This window comes from Thermothelomyces heterothallicus (assembly GCF_042370625.1).
Source record: "Thermothelomyces heterothallicus CBS 202.75 unplaced genomic scaffold P884_scaffold_22, whole genome shotgun sequence".
Lineage (NCBI taxonomy): Eukaryota > Fungi > Ascomycota > Sordariomycetes > Sordariales > Chaetomiaceae > Thermothelomyces > Thermothelomyces heterothallicus.
In genome coordinates, this window is record NW_027192583.1 from 123,233 (window position 1) to 140,811 (window position 17,579).

The following is a 17,579-nucleotide window of genomic DNA, read 5'->3' on the forward strand; positions in this document are numbered from 1 at the left end:
CCCGGCTTGGCAGGCTCACACGAACCTCTTTCCTTGATGCCCGCTCTCGTTGTTCTCGGCTGCTAAAATCTCTGACACGACGTAATGTACTTTCAAACCAAGATGCAAGTTCTTCCTCTGCAGGGACTTGGGCCCGCAGGCAGCTTGTCCGTCACCGACCAGCCGAACTGGCGTCATCCACCCCGTTTGCAAATGCGGCCAATCCATCCTCCGCTTAACGCCTGTCGATCTCGTGTCGATTGGTGGACCACCCCGAGAGCAGAGCAGCAGTACGCGGTCTTGCAGATGCTTCGCATGTCTGGGTGAGACATGCATGCATGCAGCAAGATCGAGATGATCAGAAGGAGATTGGTGTGAAGCAATTCGGGGGAAGAAGTCTCTCTGGAGGAATCCAGCAGGAAAAAAGGAGCCTCTGGTGGGAGAAAATTCAATGCTCCCGTGATTGATCGCGATGACAAGCGCCTTTGGTTGGTCAGAAATCCGAGTATTTCTGCCAATCAGAAGATCTAGGCGACTTTTAAGCTGGCCGCCGGCCCGGGGCAAACGAGCAACCACCCCTCGGCCAACGAATGGCAGGGCAGACCTCCGTACCGCGGCGGTTCGACTCGAGATCACGACCACACCCTGCTCGTGGGTAGGGTGGCACTGGGGGTTAACTGACGCTACAAGGACGACTCTGAGATAGTGGCCACTCCGTTCAATCCTTCTCCATCCCCAAGGAAGATGGAAGAAATCCTTTCGTGCGTCTTAGAGCGCGTTCGGCAAATTGCAATGCCCCAACCAGATCAATCTTTACCCCCGCTGTCCCCTCAAGACAAGTATACATGTATGTAATCTGTATTGTACAGTACATTCAAGTACGTGCCAAGGAGGCCCGCCCTCGGGGATGCACTGCCCATTGATCAACCCGACTGGTTGAACAGTTCGTTCAGTAGTGTTCACTTCAGTCTCGACCTCGTGGATCCCCGCATTATAGGGGCTCGCACGTACTGTCGTGGTATATTCGTTGTGGTGTAGTGTATGTAAACGGGACCTTCCCGAAACATTCCTTAGCGTCCGGATCGTCGTCATGGATCATCTCCAGCATTGCGCGGCGAAGGACATCGTGTCTCTCTTCTACCGCCTAATGACGAGCTATACGGCTCACCTACCGGATTAATAATATGCGGAATCATATAGCTGATGACAGCGTAGTCTCGACTTAACCTCCAGATCCTGTGCAAGGCTTATAATCCAAGTGTACTATACGGATTACATACACCACTAACGTTACTCCGTAGTAGGTATTTGGTAGTTGCACGAAATACTGCTATATTACGCTAGTGGGATACCCGAGACATCGCCCCACATGCACCGCTCAATCGCCGCCGTTGGCACCGCAAAAGCCCGGCACGGAGCTAGCACAAGTATTCCGACTCTCGTGCCCGTCAAGATGACTGCGAAACCGTTAAGAAATTTCTTCTGATCTGAACTTGCTCAGGAGGTATGGAGTACCGAATGCAGCAAGATTCCCGCGCTGGGCGTCGAGGGTCTGCTGCCCAATGACACCTCAAAATGTGCCTTTTGAGCCCTCATAGGGTATGCTCCTCCTGCAGCATCCAGGGCTGTCTTGCGTGCATGGCGGCGCAGCGCCAGTGGCGAGCAGCAAAGCAACCGCCCTGACAGGCACGTACTATGTAGTTAAATGCACAGCAGGACCCGCAAACGGGGCTTGAGGGCCCATGCGAACGCCGACCCTGAGTGGCCCCAGTTTTCTGCTCCGCGCCCGCCCTACACTAGTGTACTCCAAAAGCTCGCGGGCTCCACCGGGCCGCGCTTATCCTGTCCCCACTTCCGGGCATCCCACCATTCGCACCGCTTCACCACCTCCTGCCGCTGGTTGCCTCGACTGTTCGCAGCTTCCCAGGTACTGCGCTGTCGCTGCACTGCAACTGCATGGCTCGCCTTACCCCATCAAGTGGCTTGCCGCTCCTTCTCTGGCCTTCCCCGTATCGCCGTTTCTATGGATGACTCAGTAGTTAGCCTGCCCGTTCGATTCATCCGCCTGCATCTTCCCGCCCAATCGCCCTGCATCCCCCGGCCCTGTTCTTTGCACCAAAGCCCACATGACTTTTCCAACGTCGCCTGCTGCTCCGGTCTGCGCGCGGCCTCGGACGAGATCGCTACGCCACTTCAGCCAACAGTTGATGTTAGTCGTAGCATGGAGATACAAGTGTATATGCATTCAATTTTTTTCTTCTTCCCCATGTGGCTCTTCGTTGGCGGGAGGGCTCCCATCATCCCCTGTCTGTACCTGATGTATTTTGTATACTAGTACGCTCCCAACGGGGACTTGAAGGCACCTTCCCGTTGCGCCGTTGAGACCTAAAGTAGCTACCTCTTTACGTCTTTTCTTTTGCCCGCGTCCCTTCTCCCTCATTCTTCTCCCACACGTTCTCCAGTTCTTGTTGTCGTTATCAGGAGGCGCGAGGCCCCTACGCTCCGCTCTGGCCGCCGTTCCACAAGCTCTTACACTTCACTTCTCTACGTTCTAATTGCTGAGCCAGCATATCGAAAGGGTAATCCAATCCAACGACACAGTAGACCCACGACGGCGTCAGCGCTTGTTGCCGCCCTCCCCACTCTTCCACACGCGTGTGTGATACCTGCACCGCACACCCTCCCACACACCCTCCCGCTTTTACCCCTCCACCCCCCTCTCTTGGCCTCCTAGGGTTTTGGCTGATATTTTGAATCGAAGACCTGGAGACTTTGTCACTTTCGTACCCTCACCTTCTTTTTTTGGGGATATTTCTTTCTTCCTTCTTACCTCTTTCTTTTGGCGATTCTGCCTGGTTCATCAGGATCGTACTGCTTCTCCTCCCTGGTTTAGGAGGGGAGCTACGACCAACTTGTCCATTCCCACGGCTGGACCACCAGGAAACTGGACAAGCTTACGCCGGAAAAAAACCCCTTGTCTCTGGGCCTCTGATTTACCTATAAGGCTTATACGTGGTCGCCGAGACAATCTTCAGCGCGTGCCTCCGAACCTGGTAGTCGATTGCTCGGCGTCTGACCAAGCCCAAGCTTTCCGCTACGCGGCTCAAGGTTGCACACCCCTTGACTTCCTCGCCACCGATCTAGCTGGACCCGAGCTAACCTTTGCTAAGCGGCAACCCTGTGTTCATTCCTACATTTGCCCTCCCTAATGGTTGTAGGTCACTAAGTAGTCGCATCTCGATTCGACGATTATGGTGGAGGCGTATAAGTTTCCTCAAGTCGATACAGGACCATGATGGCGTCTCGGAGGCCAGGACCGCAAGCATTAGGCTGGTCGGGTATTGCGGGGCCAAGAGATCCCGGGACCGGCGCGGAAGCCTCCGAGGAAGAGTCCAAGTTGAAGCCCGGATGGATGGCTAAAAGGGCGGCCGGACCGAGTCACCAACCGTCGAGGACGATACCGCAACCGAATTTATCCAGCCGACTGCCGCAGCCTTCTTCTCATAGACGACCGTCTGATGGCCTGCCACAACAGTCCCTCGCTGCTCAGCCGCCACGCTCCCGGACTTCCATTGGCAGCACGAGCGGCGTAGCGGTGCGAGATGCGCAAGGGCCATCCTCATCCGCCCCGACCTCCAGCAGGCTCCCAACCCCCAATTTGAAGCCTCGAAACGTCCTACGGAGGAAACGTTCCGGTTTATCGCAAGACACATCCAACAACCGTGTCGCTTCCCAAAATGACTCGAGCGGGACGGCCTCATCCGAATCGAACCCCCGTTCCCAAACGCCTCTCGACCCCCTTGATCTCGACCGCGAGCTGGCCCAGAGCCCCATGGAAATCCGGACGGCTCAGCAGGTTGAGATTCCCATGACAAAGGCGCACACGGTGACGATATATCCCGAACTGGACAGGTACCGGGACGTTAAGCCGCCACGGTCCGAGAGTCCCAGTTCCAACCAGCCGTCCCGCCTTGCCACCAACGACCTCCCTCCCCCAACCCCCCTCTTCTCCGGGACGAGCAGCCAGCCCAGCACCTTCAGCGGCAGTCCATCCACCAGGTGGTCGGAGTCACCGGGGCCGGGGCCATACAGCCGTGACACCACCCCAACCTCCATTTCGTCACATTCTCCAGGCCTAGTAGCCCCAATTCGGATACCCCCACCCGGGACAAGGGCACGACAAGCAGATCAGGCCCTGAGCAGGCCTCCTGTCACTCGAAGGAGAGCCGGCAGTCTCTCAAACGAAACAGGGCCGGTAAGCGCTTCTGACCCTCAGGGATTGGCCGTTGTTAAGGAGTTGTCAACCTCGTCGTCCTCCAATTCGACTGTTCGTGCTGAAAGCGGCGCAAAGGAGAGGAAGAAGACCAAAGGATCGTCGCACCGACCGCCGAGCCCGCCGCCTCGAAAGTCGTCTCGGGTGTTTCAGGAGAGTCGCGATGAACTGGGCGGCCCGCCCAATGGCACGCTCAAGGCCGCTCGACCGGAAGCGTCCCCACCGCCTGCTGTGAAGTCCACCTCTAGTTCCCGGCCCCAACCTGTGCAACCTGCAGCACATTCCGCCTCGTCCATACCGGCCCCACCTCGACGACCCAGTCGCGATGGTACTCCCGACCTCCACGCCCACATCGGGCAATCTATGCCTGTCGTTCACAGCAACTTGTCCTCGGCCTCCCTGCCGGAAAGACGGCAGAGCGGTCTTCTGGCCCCCGGCGCGGCAAGTCGGCCACCCCTCTCCACATCATGGTCGGACGCGCCGAACCACTCCGCTACGCGGGCGCAAGGCAAGGAGCCCTTCCCAGCTCCCAGGCCTGCCGTCTCCCATGATGTGGGGAGTAAATACAAGCAAGAGCCGGCGCGGACGGCGCGGACGCCGAGCCCTAGCGTATCCTCGACTCTCAAGACTCGATTTCCCATCTTCGGCCGACGGACAAAGACCCATCCCGAGCCTGGCCAACAGCAAAAGAAGGACAAACCCACGAGGAAAGGGCCAGCGGCTGGAACTGGCCATGAGGGCTACGGAAGGCTGGGTTCGGTGCGCCGGAGGAGCAATAGTGTCACGAACGTGGCTCGCGTGATTCCCGGTACCATGTCGTCGCAGGAAAGCCTAGCTAGCCTGTCTCACGATCCGTTTCTGAGGGAAAGAATGGCGCCCGTCATCATTGCTGGCGGCGAAGTGGTTGAGAATAGGAACGCTAGCTCGGAGCTAACCCGCGTTGAGAGTAACCAGAGCTTTGCCGTGAGGCGGCCCAGCATCGATTCTCGGAATGGCTCCCAAGTCTCGTTCTCATCTCGCGAGGCAGACTACAAGACCCTCGCTCCGTCACTATTCCCCCGCAACGTTGCGCCGAGCCCTTCGCTGGGCGGTCGGCGTCCGTCAGAGAGCAGCGATTCTGAGGCCGTCGCGATGAAACCGACTATTGCTCTGAGAAGATCTTTGCAGCGGCTGAAATCCGGCGAACAGGAAGCCCCAAGGCTACCCAGACCAATCGTCACGCAGTCCCATGTTGCGTCGCCCTCAATGGCCAGCCTGGATGCTAGCATCATGTCTGACGACTCCATGTTTGATCCTCCCGCCGGACCAGCCGTGACAGCGGCCGAACCGCCTACCACGACAACCACTTCCGGACCAAATAAGCTGAGGAGGCGAGCCCGATCTCCTCGAAAATGGAACCTTTTTGGCCGCTCGCGCGGGCAAAAGCCTGCCGAAAAGAAGTCGGAGAGGACCGCAACTGTGCCCGCCACGGTCCAGGTTGTGCCAAGTAAATCTGTCGCGTTTTACGCCATAATGGATCCCTCAGAGCAGGACGATTCCGATCCGGTCGACCTGGAGGAAGTGCTCCGCGAAGCCAGGGGCGTCGCCACCACAACCCCCGAGGTGCCCCATGTGGAACATACGGGAAGCAGGAGACCGTCCGCCTCTGAACAAGTAGCGCCGAACGCGGCAACCCTTCAGCAACCCGAAGCCCAGCCACCCGCAGCTTCAGAGAGAGCCTTTCAAGTTCCAACCAACTCACCAGCCCCATCGCAGTCAAGGCCAGGGCCTACACCGGTTCAGCAACCTGCCCTTCAAGCCCAAAGCCGCCCCAGCAGACTTCATCGGGTTGGCCGCATCCCTAAAGTTGTCAGCGCACGAGGGCATCAGACCGCCCCCAAGAGCTTCTCGCGGCCGTTTAACAGGCTCGGTGCACAGAGGCTACCGGTGACGCTCGAACCTAAGAATGGGGAGTCGGTTGCGAAAGGCCCGAGCCCCCCGGAGCCTTCCACACCAGAGCACCCTCGCCACAATCCAACGTCGGCAAACGAGTCAAACTTCTCAGCGCTGATACATGGTATACCGAAATTAGTGCCTCCGGCTTCCGACCAACCCGGACAGGAATTTCTTGCCTTCTCACCCCGCAAGGACTCGCAGTGCACGACAACGACCTCTTCCAGCAGCTCGGGGAGGCTTATGAACTACTCTGATGCTACCGCAATAGTGCCGTCTCCTAACGCCCCGCTTGCTGAAGATGAGATCTGGGACGAGTATAACGACCTCCTCGGGGAGAACACAATCAGGTTGTCAGCCTTCCAAGCACCGTCCTGGCCGAAGCCACTGCAACTCGATGGTTCTGCGGGCAAGAAGCGGATCGAACCAAGTCTTGAATCGCCCACGCTCAGCCCGCCTGCTCTGCCGAGCTTGGTCCAAACCTTGCGGTCGGGAATGGAACATCCACAATCGCTAAGCATCAACGGGTCAGAGATCGCTCTGGAGGTCAAGCGGATGCTCGACTACGAGCCGACGCCGAAGAATTCCATGATCGCCGCCGACACCCCTTCCAGCCAGGAAAACGAGGCAGGCCGCTCGAATCCGATGCAGCCGAGAGACGAGGCAGTGTTCACGAAGAGAGACAGCTGCTCCTCTTCCCGACCAACTCGGAGGTCCAATGCCAGCAGCAGCAGCACTCAGTGCTCAGAAGACAATTCTCCATTGTCCCAAGTCAACCTGCGGGTAGGCTCCATGACTGTCAGCAAGTGGCTCACATTTGGCCACGTTCTCTTCAGTCCCGTCCGAGACGAGCTGGTTTCCGACGTTGGCTCGCTCAAACGGCCCTCCATCCTTGTGATCGACGGCCTAGGGAACGACGACTGGTCCTTCTACGCCGCCGAAACATACCCAGCCGCTACCTTCTTCAACCTCTCGCCCCGCGCTCCCCTTCCAGCCGAGCACCGGAACGAATCCTCCATTCCACTCAGCCCTCCGAATCACCACCAGGTTCAGTACCTTTCTCACACCGCCAAATTCCCCTTCGGCGCGCAAAGCTTCACCGCAGTCGTCTTCCGCTTCCCCGCTGCTGCGCCCGAGAGCCACTACCGCAACATCATCTCAGAAGCCCGCCGCGTCCTCAAGCCGGGTGGGTACATTGAGCTCTCTATCCTCGACGCCGACTTGAACAACATGGGCAACCGCTGCCGCCGCACGATCCGCCGCCTCAAGGAACGCATCCACGCCAGCGCGCCCGACATCAGCCTCGCGTCGACCTCTGATCTCATCCTCCGCCTGATCGGCAGGCGCGGATTCGTCGACATCAAGACGTGCAGGGTCGGCGTTCCCGTGGCTAGCACGATTGCCCGGTCGCCGGTCAGCGAGGCCAGTTTGAAGAGGAGGGACTCCAATAGCGTTGCCGCTGCTGCTCCGGAGAGGACCAGGACCAAGACGAAGCCCAAGAAAGACGAGCGCAGCCTACCGGAGATGATCAACGATGACAGCCCGGTCGCGGACGAGAGCATCGCGCAGTCGGTGGCCAAGGTCGGGAGGTGGTGGTACAGCCGGTGCTACGAGAGCGCAGTGGCACCGGGGATCGGCCCGTCCTCGAGAGGCAGCATCTGGAGGGACAAAGCGCTGCTCGCCGAGTGCGATGAGTGGGGGACCAGTTTGAAACTGATGGTGTGCCATGCCAGGGTGCCGGATGGGAGGGCACGGGTGGCGAGCATTTGACCACGACCCCTTTCTCTCTGCTTCCTCCCGATATTCGATGTCCGATTTCAGTTTCTTCCTCGTGGCGGAGGCGGAATGGTTTCTCGCGAACAATTGGTGCCAACGAACGGAAAAGGAATGGTATGTGCGAACAGACATCAGATATCCGGCGACTTTTGCAATGCACGAAAGACCAAGAGGAGGGCGCGAGCCCGAGGGTATCAACGATCATCATTTTACTGGTTCAGTTTTCTTTTTTTTTAAAAAAAAAAAAAAACGGCGATGACGACTTGCATTACCACCCAAGGCGCGAGCCGGTAATACAGTGGCGAGAACGGAGCTCAAGCAGCCCGTCTCGACCCTTCGCTTCTTCCGCCAACCCACCCCCAATCGACAGGGACGAATCGGGACGGATTTAATATTTGAATACATTTATTCCGTTATATTTCACTTCAATTCTATAATAGGTCATCCAGGGGAGGACATTTGATAATACGGCAGGAATCCGCTGGCTGGGTTTGGCTTGATGGGATTCACATTTTTTTGGATTCTTGTTTATTTTGTTTCCGCTGGGAAGCTCTGGATGAGAGAGACTATGAACCATGACACGAAGGGGGATGAATGGCGTTGGAATCATGTATGTGTTTATTTTGTCGGATCCTGGTACTGCTGTTGACGAGCGAGCGAGTGAGCATCCTGGAGATATACCCCCCTTCCCATCCTCCCTCTTCCTTTCACCGGTTGGGTGTAGGTTGGGTTATTCCGGGGATGGGGAGGAACGGAGCATGGAGCGATGTGAATGATTAGTATGAGTGAATGATGAAGATCAGAATCATGAGTTGTATAAAGCTACGGGCAGGCACGATGCTGTGTTCTGGGAAGACGTGTGCTCCGGGTGCGAGTGGCTGCAGATCTGCGATACTATGACTATATCGCTACTCCGTACACAATTGTTACCTGTACAGTAGCGCATCACTAACTTGTATGTATGCTGGCCTCGCGGGACGGTGCGTTTTTTCCCGATGGTGAATTACACCACTTGTATCATTACCATGATTGGAAGTGACCAGATAGATGCTGGAGGTCAGGTTTTGGCGCGAAGGCGGAATTCTAAGTGCAGAATAACTAATTGTGCACTGTGTTCACCTTCTCATTCAGGGCGGCACTTCGGCGAGACGTGGTGGTATGTACCTTAGGTAGGTAATCCGTACATGCCAAGTACACATAACTATAGACCAGGTCAGCTGGACACTTCCTGACGTGCTGTCGAGGCGCTGTCCCGCGTAGCGCTGTGTTCCGAGTGCCTGGATTAACTATGGCGGGTCCGCTTCCCCGGATTGGCGGTTGCCTTGCGGGTCTGGCCACGCCCGATCTCCCGCCAGCGGCAGGTCTTTCCGCCTGTGGCTAGAACCCTTGTTCCCACGCGCCCGCGCTAGAGAACCGCCCAGGCGCACCCGGAATTCTTTTCATCATCTGCGGTGAAACACCAGACAATCCTTCCATCAAAGGAAAGCGCTGGCCTGCTTTCTACTCGTCTCTCTGCCGCGTTAACGCGATGATCTTCTAGCGGCCCTCGAGCTTCGACTCCTCCCATTCCTTGAACCACCCTCCCTCCCCCCTCCCGCCCCCCGAAAAACAAAAAGTCGAACACGCATTTTGTTCCTTGGACGACTCTTGTCCTCCCGTGCAGTCGCAACAGACATTCAGGAGTCGACGACACTACGCAACACAAATACCCGCTTATCTTTTGCACAACTCCGGCTAAACGAGGGCGAGAGTGTCGTTACATCACTACATGCTCGGCGATACAGTCGCGTCACTCTCATCCCTCATTTCGAATCCACCATGACGCGACGCATCGTAGGCTTCTTCTCTTCTCCCCCGTCTTTCCTTATCTGGTAGCCGACGAGACTCCCTAACCACCCCTCTGCCACGCTCACAGGTCCGCACAATAGTGCAAACCTCTACCGCCACCATCTTCACCCTGATTGTCATCTTCTTCCTCGACCGCAACTTCCGCGTGCTGCCCAATGCCATACACGAGTACATGCCGAGCCATCATGCGGGCACCGTCATCACCGACGTCACGCTGACCAAGTGCTCGTCCCTCAACCCCTTCTCGTCGTGCAAGCTCGACGCCACCGCCTGGCACCGCATCGAGAAGGACTTGTACCTGCGCCGCGCCATGTTCTCGTCGGCCTACCTGCACGTCCAGCGCAAGCGCGAGGAGGAGCTGACGCCCGAGGACAAGGTCGTCGTGGACGTCAGCGTGGGACGGCTGAACCCGGATGACGTGGCTGCCAAGAGCAGTACGAATAACAGGAGAGGGAGGAGGACGAGCGCCGTGGAGGCGGCGGCGGCGGCGGCGGCTGTCGCTGCTCCGGAGGCCGGGGAGGCGGGTGGTGAGTATAGCCACGGGAAGATCGAGGGGGAGTGGGAACAGAGGCCGGGTGGGATTTGGATCAAGCGGAGCAACCGGCGCGGCGTGAGCGATTCCAAGGATGCGGTGACCGGCCTGGACGTGCTGTTTGGGGACGACGCGGTCGAGGCGCGGCCCGGGTGGGAGATAACGGGGACGGCGATGCTCTTGGATGCGGGATCGGGGATTCCCGAGGCCCACATCACGATCCGGAGGGGCGCCGAACAAGAGCCGCACAAACCCGTGCCGAGGATCATGGAGAATGGGCGGTTCAAGATCATGCAACTGGCGGACCTGCACCTGAGTACGGGCGTGGGACATTGCCGGGACGCCCTGCCCGAGGATTGGAATGGCGGGAAGTGCTTGGCGGACCCTAGGACGCTGGACTTCGTGGAGAAGATCCTGGAGGAGGAGAGGCCGAATCTGGTGGTGCTCAGCGGAGATCAGGTGAATGGGGAGACCGCGCCAGATGCGCAAACGGTAAGTGGCACGAAACAGGCACAGACTCTCTTCTTGGTCCGGATTTGATGCTGATTGTGGGTTTTTTTTTTGTTTTCTCTCCCCCAGGCCATCTTCAAGTACGCGCAACTCCTCATCAAGCACAAGATCCCGTACGCTTCCATCTTCGGCAACCACGACGACGAGGGATCCATGTCGCGTGCCGCGCAGATGGAACTCATCGAACGGCTCCCCTACTCTCTGTCCAAAGCCGGCCCCGCTGACGTTGACGGAGTGGGCAACTACTATATCGAGGTGCTCGCCCGCGGCAGCTCGGGTCACTCCGCCATCACTGTGTACCTTCTCGACTCGCACTCGTACTCGCCCAACGAGCGCAAGTTCAAGGGGTATGACTGGATCAAGCAGAACCAGATCGACTGGTTCCGCAATACGGCCCGGAGCCTCAAGAGGAGCCACGAGGAGTACACGCATCATCATATGGACGTGGCGTTCATCCATATTCCCATTCCGGAGTACACACTTCCGAACCTGACGCTGGTGGGCGAGTGGAAGGAGCCGAGCACAGCGCCGGCTTATAATTCCGGCTTTTACGACGCGCTGGTGGAGGAGGGGATATCTATGGTCAGTTGCGGGCAGTACGTACCCTTCTCTCCGCCTTCCTTCCCGTTATCTTGGGTTGACGAGCTAACTAATGTTCACAGCGACCACGTGAACGAGTACTGCGGCCTGTCCCAGACGGAAGACGAAAAGCCCGCCCTCTGGATGTGCTACGCCGGGGCCGCCGGGTTCGGCGGCTACGCGGGCTACGGCGGCTTCCATCGCAAGATCCGCATCTTCGACTTCAACATGAACGAGGCGCGCATCACGACCTGGAAGCGCGTCGAGTACGGGCCGGATGTGGATAAGAGGCTCGAGGAACTGATTCTGGTCGACGCGGGCAAGGTGGTGGCGCCAATGCGGCAGTAACTCGTCCCCGCGAGTATTAACTTGATGGGCGGTGATGTTGCGTTTTGTATCAAGCTTTACTGTGTTTTGCATCGGCTACGGGAGGATACAAAACCTTGGTCTGGATATGGCAGCACAGGACAAGGCATGGCATGGCATGGCATGGCCGGCGTTTTGGGTTTCTATGTCGAGTTTTTCTTTTCTTTTCTTTTTTTTTTTTGGTGGCTTTGATGATTCCTACCTTGTTTGTCTGTCAACTTGAGTGTCCGGTGTGTATAACCGTCAGGTGTTGAAGGAAGTATATGCGACTGTCGGTTATGAAACATGAACAAATGTGAAAGCGGGGCTCATTGGAGTTGCACTGCTAAGACGAGCACTCTAGAAGAACGGTTCATGGAATGCTTTAGAGTTCAGAGACGGCATATCAGGCCCTTTCAAGACGCAACCTGACGTTGGTCGGTGAGGCATGTTGACGGCATGCCATGATTATAGCTTCTGCGAGGATCACATCTTGGAGAGACAGGTAAGCAAGAAAAGGTATAAGCAGGAGGTGGCGATGGCAAGAATAGACAATACGGAGGAGAGAATACGAGAGGGAGGCAAGTGCTGAGTTTGAGAAAGAAAAGAAAGAGTCGGGTATCCCACTCATTATTCACCACAACAAACCATATTGACATATTGAACAGGCATAACTAACGGTTTCCATATCCGTAAGGGGAAGCTGCCACTCACGGACAATGGAGATTATGGCGAAGCCGGCAGCAGCGACCTGGAGTCGTTGTTAAGGCGCAGTTCCTATGCGACGGGATGTACGATCCACGTGGCAGAGAGAACAAAACTCACCCATGTTACCAATATGATCCAGTCGTCTGCTCGGCGTGTAAGCTTCCCTCGCACTATCAAACTTGGAGACGGACGGGCTTGACGGGGGAAGACCCACCAAGCCGGAAAGCCTTGATCATCCAGGCGCGGACATAGGTCCGGAGGCAAACGGTCACCAGCGACAGGAGCGTGAGAGCACTGCTCAGTCATCATAGCGACCCAGGGTAGACTCAAGGGACGTGTTGTTGTATGAATACAACGCCTCAGAGCAACCCCCCCGGAGATAAATAACCTCCAAACCGGACACTGCCGAAAATTCGATATCTATCCATGTCCAAGGTCAGGCGAACCCGAGTGAAGTTTTGGTAGCACGATGCGTCGCTCCGCAATTTCGTTGGGCCATTGCAGGAATGATTCGTACACTTCACTCATGTGAGCTGCATGGTTTCCCCCATCGGGAGGGTACCATGCCTGGGTGCCACGGACCTGGAAAGAGCGGATGTCCATGCATGGGCCCGCTGCTCGCTCACGGCTCGGCTCGGCTCATTCCTAAATCGAATCATTGCTCGTTTCTTCACTTTAACTACCGTACTGATTGGTAAGGAGCCTCGACGGAGATAATCCCGTTTTTTTTTTTTTTTTTTTTACTGCTACTATGGCCCACGCCGAGCAGTGTTCCCTCGTGCCTCTTCCTCTTCTGGGGACCTCTCCCGGTCGAGGTAGGACCCCTGCCACCCACGGCGATTCGCTCCTATCCAAGGTCTACTCTGATAGTGTAGTGAATCCTCCGCTGGTATCGACAGGCACCATGGCTCCATTGATTTGCAAAGGGAGGATGGAGGGCCTGTTATGTGTCTTGGGGGTTGCATCTTGTCTCTGCGTAGCAGCGCTGCTTCTCTAGGCGGTTGCTCTCGACTCTCTCCTCCCCCCACGCTCGTTTTTCTCCCTTGACAGTCTTACCCTTTGTCACTCTTCTCTACGAAGCCATGAAGGCGCCGTTCCTCGCCGCCGGCCTGCTTGCGGCCGGTGCGGGTGCCCTGGCCATCGGCCGGGCCGCGCAGTGCAAGTGCTTCTCTGGAGACGCGTGCTGGCCACCGGCGAGCGCGTGGAACAGCCTGAATGAGACGGTCGGTGGCCGTCTCATCGCCACGGTGCCGCTCGCCGAGGCTTGCCACGATCACAACTACGACCCCGCAAGATGCCAGGCCCTGCGTGAAGGCTGGCAGAATTCGGCAACCCAGTAAGGCGATTTCCTCTTCTTCTTTTTACACCCCCCCCCCCCCCCCCCCCGGGCCTTTTTCGCGATATGTACCCATTCTTCGAATTCGCTCTGCGCTTCCCAGCCCAGGGTCATTGTCGAATCGCCCGCGATCCAAGATCGGAAACTCGAAAAGCCCACATGCACAAGCGTCGATCACTAACCAGAGCCACCCCCCCTTTTGGCCGGCCGATATAGGCCACCGCCGGCGCCCTCTCAGCGTGGACGCATAAGCTCAACAGCATCGAGTTCAAGGAGTGGAAGGGCGGGGACTACACCGGCAGCGCCGTCAAGCTCGGCGGCGGCGTCCAGGCCTTCCAGGTATTGTCGGCCGTTCTCGAAAAGAAGCAGGCGGTCGTGGGCGGTGAGTGCCCGACCGTCGGACTCGCTGGTGGTTACAACCAAGGCGGTGGTCACTCTGCCCTGAGCACCTCGTTCGGCCTGTCGGCCGACAACACGCTCGAGTTCGAGGTCGTCACGGCCGCCAGCGAGCTCGTCACGGCCTCACGCACGCAGAACGCCGAAACCTGTACTGGGTCCTGTCCGGTGGCGGCGGCGGCATAGTCAAGACCTTCCCCGACGCCGTCGTCTGCGGTGCTACCCTGGCCTTCTACGCCGACGACAATCCGGCCGCGATCTTCTACGGCGCTATCGACGCCTTCCACGCCGCGCTACCCGACATGGTTAGCGCCGGAGCCATGGTCGTCTACTACTTCACCTCGAGCTTCTTCCAGAGAGCGCCCCTGACGGCCTACAACAAGACCGCGGCCGAGGTCGAGGCCATGCTGTCTCCGTTCGCGGCCAAGCTCACCGCCATGGGCGTCAAGTATACCCTCGAATACTCGCAATCGGCCACCTACTACGACCACTACGACAAGTACTTCGGCCCGCTGTCTGTCGGCAACATAGAGGTCGGCATCGTCCAGTACGGCGGCCGGCTCGTCCCCCTCTCCGCCTTTGCCAACTGCCCGACCGCCATGTCCGCCGTGACGCGCTACATCGCCGACAAGGGCGTCACCTGGATCTGCGTCGGCACTGACGTCTCGCGCTTCGGCAAGAACGGCTCCAACGCCGTCCTGCCCGCCTCTCGCACGCCACTCGTCCACGCCACTCTCACCACCCCGTGGTCGTTCGACCCGGCCGAGTGGGACCAGATTCTCGCTAACCAGCGCCTGACGACGGACGACATCATCCCCCGCATCAAGGCCGTCACGCCGGGTTCCGGCGCCTACATGGACGAGGCCGACTTCCAGCAGCCCAACTTCCAGCAGGCCTTCTTCGGCTCCAACTACCAGAGCCTGCTGTGCGTCAAGCAGAAGTACGATCCCGAGGGCTTCTTCTGGGCCACCAAGGCGGTCGGGAGCGAGAAGTGGACCGTTGCCAACGACGGCCGCATCTGCCAGGCGTCCTAAGTAGTAGGGCCGTTTCCGGTTCCGGGGAAACTGATCCCGGTGACGGTCAGAGACGAGAGAGGGCCGACTAGCCGCGACGATGACCAAGTGCCCAGAATACTTGCTTGATAATAATATCTGCAAGTAAGCGTCACGCGTCCATGCTGCGTAACTCTCCCATTTACAATCTATCTTTCTCTCGTTAGTAATTCCTGATTCGATGGATCTCCTTCGAGCTCCCTTTGTCCATGCCATTCGGAGCGGGATGGCTTCTTCTTGTTGTGACACACATAGTTGGCAGCCCGCCCCCGACACAAAGACTGCGCATCTGTAGTGTAAATCAGCTGACCTTGGTAGGTAGCCAGAAATTTATCATCTACTTCCCAATCTGCCAATTCAAATAACCAAAACTCGATGCGCTCTGTTCGAAGGAGGAGACAATAGGATGACAAAGAGTCTTGAGCCTCTTCCACACATCTCGCCCTTCAGTTTCTCCTTTAGCTGGTCAACTTCCGTTCTCTCGCGGCGGTTAAACCTGTTAACCCCTCTTCGAGAGGTTCTGAGTCACAATAAAGCATGCAGCTAGACTAGATTGCAGTTCCTCCGGTTGTTGCCTGCCGGGTGGTCCGACTGGGGAGTCTTCGCTGAGAGCGGACGGAGCCTAGTGTGAACCCGGTCCGGGCGCCGAAGGGTTGTGTGGGAACTCCCTAGTGGGGCCGACCCAGGTTTCTGGCCCCTCCCTGCTGGTCTTAGTGCGGGCGCAATAGTCTCCGAGTTGAGGAAGGTGTTCCCTGATGATTTCTAAGCCCCGCATACCAATGATGTAAGTGCCGCTGGGGTTCCCAGAGCGTTTTATTAATCCCATAACCTTTTCCATGATTATTTCCGCACCGAGTGGAGCGGGAAGTATAAGAGCCAGGTCCCGGTCTCTCACGGTCGAAAGAGGGACTTGATCCAATGCAACGCGTTGCGCAGTTGGAAGCACACTTAACGTCCACCGACCACTACCAGAAGAACACCACCGCTCACAAGATGGCCGACACCACCAAAACCGATATCCACCTCTACACCGCCCAGACGCCGAACGGCATCAAGATCTCGATGCTCCTCGAGGAGCTCGGTCTGCCGTACAAGGTAGGTTGTCGGCCTTCCGTTCGGCGAACCACCCATTCCCGCCCCCACCCCGTACCCAGAGAGCATGTCTAAACTCGGGGGATATCAGGTCACAGCCATCGACTTCAGCAAGAACGAGCAGAAGGAGCCCTGGTTCCTCGAGATCAACCCCAACGGCCGCATCCCCGCCCTGACCGATGTCCTCCCGGACGGCTCGCCCATCCGCCTCTTCGAGAGCGGCTCCATCATGCAGTACCTGGTCGAACGCTACGACCCGGAGCACAAGGTCTCGTACCCGCGGGGCACGCGCGAGTACTACGAGGTGAACAGCTGGGTACGCCATCTCCTTCTTCTTTGATTCCTTGTTCTTTCGAACTGAATTGCGATGAGGACCGTGGCTGATGCTGGGGAACGCATAACAGCTGTTTTGGCAAGTTGCTGGCCTCGGGCCGATGCAAGGGTGAGTTATCCTTTCCTCTCCCCATCCCTCCCTCCCCAAGAATCGGAAGGGATGTCGATGTGCGTGTGGATGTGCGCGCGCATGCTTGTTTGTGTGTGTGTGTGTGTGTGTGTGTGTGTGTGGGTACGGAAATGCTAATCTGGTTGAATCAGCCAAGCGAACCATTTCTCAAGTAAGTCGACGAAAACGCTATGCACGGCACGTCGAATCTGTCTATGTGCGACGAACGGCTGATCCAGGACAGGATACGCCCCCGAGAAGATCCAGTACGGCATCGACAGATACCGGAATGAGACACGCCGCCTGTACGGCGTCCTGGACAAGCAGCTGAGCCAGTCTACCTCGGGTTACATTGTGGGCGACCGGTGCACCATCGCCGACATTGCTTGCTGGGGCTGGGTGGCTGCTGGATGTGAGTGTCCCTTTTACCATGTACATACAGCAGCCGGCGAAGCAACGGGCGCTGACACAAAAGCAAGATTGGGCCGGTATCCCGGTGCACGAGTTCCCCCACCTCAACGCCTGGGTCGACAAGATCCTGTCTCGCCCCGCTTGCGAGAAGGGTAGGCACGTCCCGAGCCCGCACAAGGTCCTGGAGAGCCGGCACAAGACCGAGGAGGAGCTCGACGCGGCTGCGGCTCAGACTAGGGATTGGGTGCAGCGAGGCATGCAGGAGGATTCGAAGAAGTGAAAGGCCCCCCGGTCTGGCTGTGCTCGTACAGAAAGGGCGGGCGCGGTTGCACGCATGGAGGTACATGCTCGGTATGTTTTTGACTCTA

General features: G+C 57.6%; 5 protein-coding genes across 5 annotated transcripts; all 5 read left to right on the forward strand.

Annotated features, from left to right (window-relative positions):
* Positions 1-112: 112 nt before the first annotated feature.
* Positions 113-1,658, forward strand: P884DRAFT_313011 (uncharacterized protein). Its single transcript, XM_069445223.1, has 6 exons — positions 113-302; positions 511-634; positions 686-740; positions 849-1,005; positions 1,284-1,406; positions 1,481-1,658. Exons 3-6 carry the CDS (start codon positions 724-726, stop codon positions 1,565-1,567), a joined length of 384 nt encoding a protein of 127 aa, XP_069295310.1. The 5' UTR covers positions 113-302; positions 511-634; positions 686-723; the 3' UTR covers positions 1,568-1,658.
* Positions 1,659-2,853: 1,195 nt separating this feature from the next.
* P884DRAFT_59717 (uncharacterized protein) lies at positions 2,854-8,245 on the forward strand. Its single transcript, XM_069445978.1, has 3 exons — positions 2,854-3,087; positions 3,150-4,234; positions 4,331-8,245. The coding sequence occupies exons 2-3, from the start codon at positions 3,272-3,274 to the stop codon at positions 7,952-7,954; spliced, it is 4,587 nt and encodes a 1,528-aa protein (XP_069295311.1). The 5' UTR covers positions 2,854-3,087; positions 3,150-3,271; the 3' UTR covers positions 7,955-8,245.
* Positions 8,246-9,778: 1,533 nt separating this feature from the next.
* P884DRAFT_279521 (Metallo-dependent phosphatase-like protein) lies at positions 9,779-11,777 on the forward strand (the record flags this gene model as incomplete). Its single annotated transcript, XM_069443315.1, has 4 exons — positions 9,779-9,793; positions 9,876-10,832; positions 10,920-11,446; positions 11,513-11,777. The coding sequence occupies 4 exons, from the start codon at positions 9,779-9,781 to the stop codon at positions 11,775-11,777; spliced, it is 1,764 nt and encodes a 587-aa protein (XP_069295312.1).
* Positions 11,778-13,564: 1,787 nt separating this feature from the next.
* Positions 13,565-15,248, forward strand: P884DRAFT_279522 (uncharacterized protein; the record flags this gene model as incomplete). Its single annotated transcript, XM_069443316.1, has 4 exons — positions 13,565-13,818; position 13,927; positions 14,035-14,365; positions 14,401-15,248. 4 exons carry the CDS (start codon positions 13,565-13,567, stop codon positions 15,246-15,248), a joined length of 1,434 nt encoding a protein of 477 aa, XP_069295313.1.
* A 1,011-nt stretch (positions 15,249-16,259) lies between these two features.
* Positions 16,260-17,491, forward strand: P884DRAFT_206791 (glutathione S-transferase; the record flags this gene model as incomplete). The annotated part of the gene is made up of 6 exons (XM_069438746.1): positions 16,260-16,361; positions 16,450-16,674; positions 16,763-16,800; positions 16,953-16,972; positions 17,045-17,212; positions 17,280-17,491. 6 exons carry the CDS (start codon positions 16,260-16,262, stop codon positions 17,489-17,491), a joined length of 765 nt encoding a protein of 254 aa, XP_069295314.1.
* Positions 17,492-17,579: the final 88 nt, after the last annotated feature.

Coding starts and splice junctions, on each gene's coding strand:
- P884DRAFT_313011 (XM_069445223.1), top strand. Junction 1,006..1,283: donor CGTACTGTCGTGGTATATTC/GTTGTGGTGTAG, acceptor ACTCCGTAGTAG/GTATTTGGTAGTTGCACGAA. Junction 1,407..1,480: donor CCGGCACGGAGCTAGCACAA/GTATTCCGACTC, acceptor GAACTTGCTCAG/GAGGTATGGAGTACCGAATG.
- P884DRAFT_59717 (XM_069445978.1), top strand. CDS start 3,272: ATGATGGCGTCTCGGAGGCCAGGACCGCAAGCATTAGGCTGGTCGGGT. Junction 4,235..4,330: donor TCTCAAACGAAACAGGGCCG/GTAAGCGCTTCT, acceptor AGCGGCGCAAAG/GAGAGGAAGAAGACCAAAGG.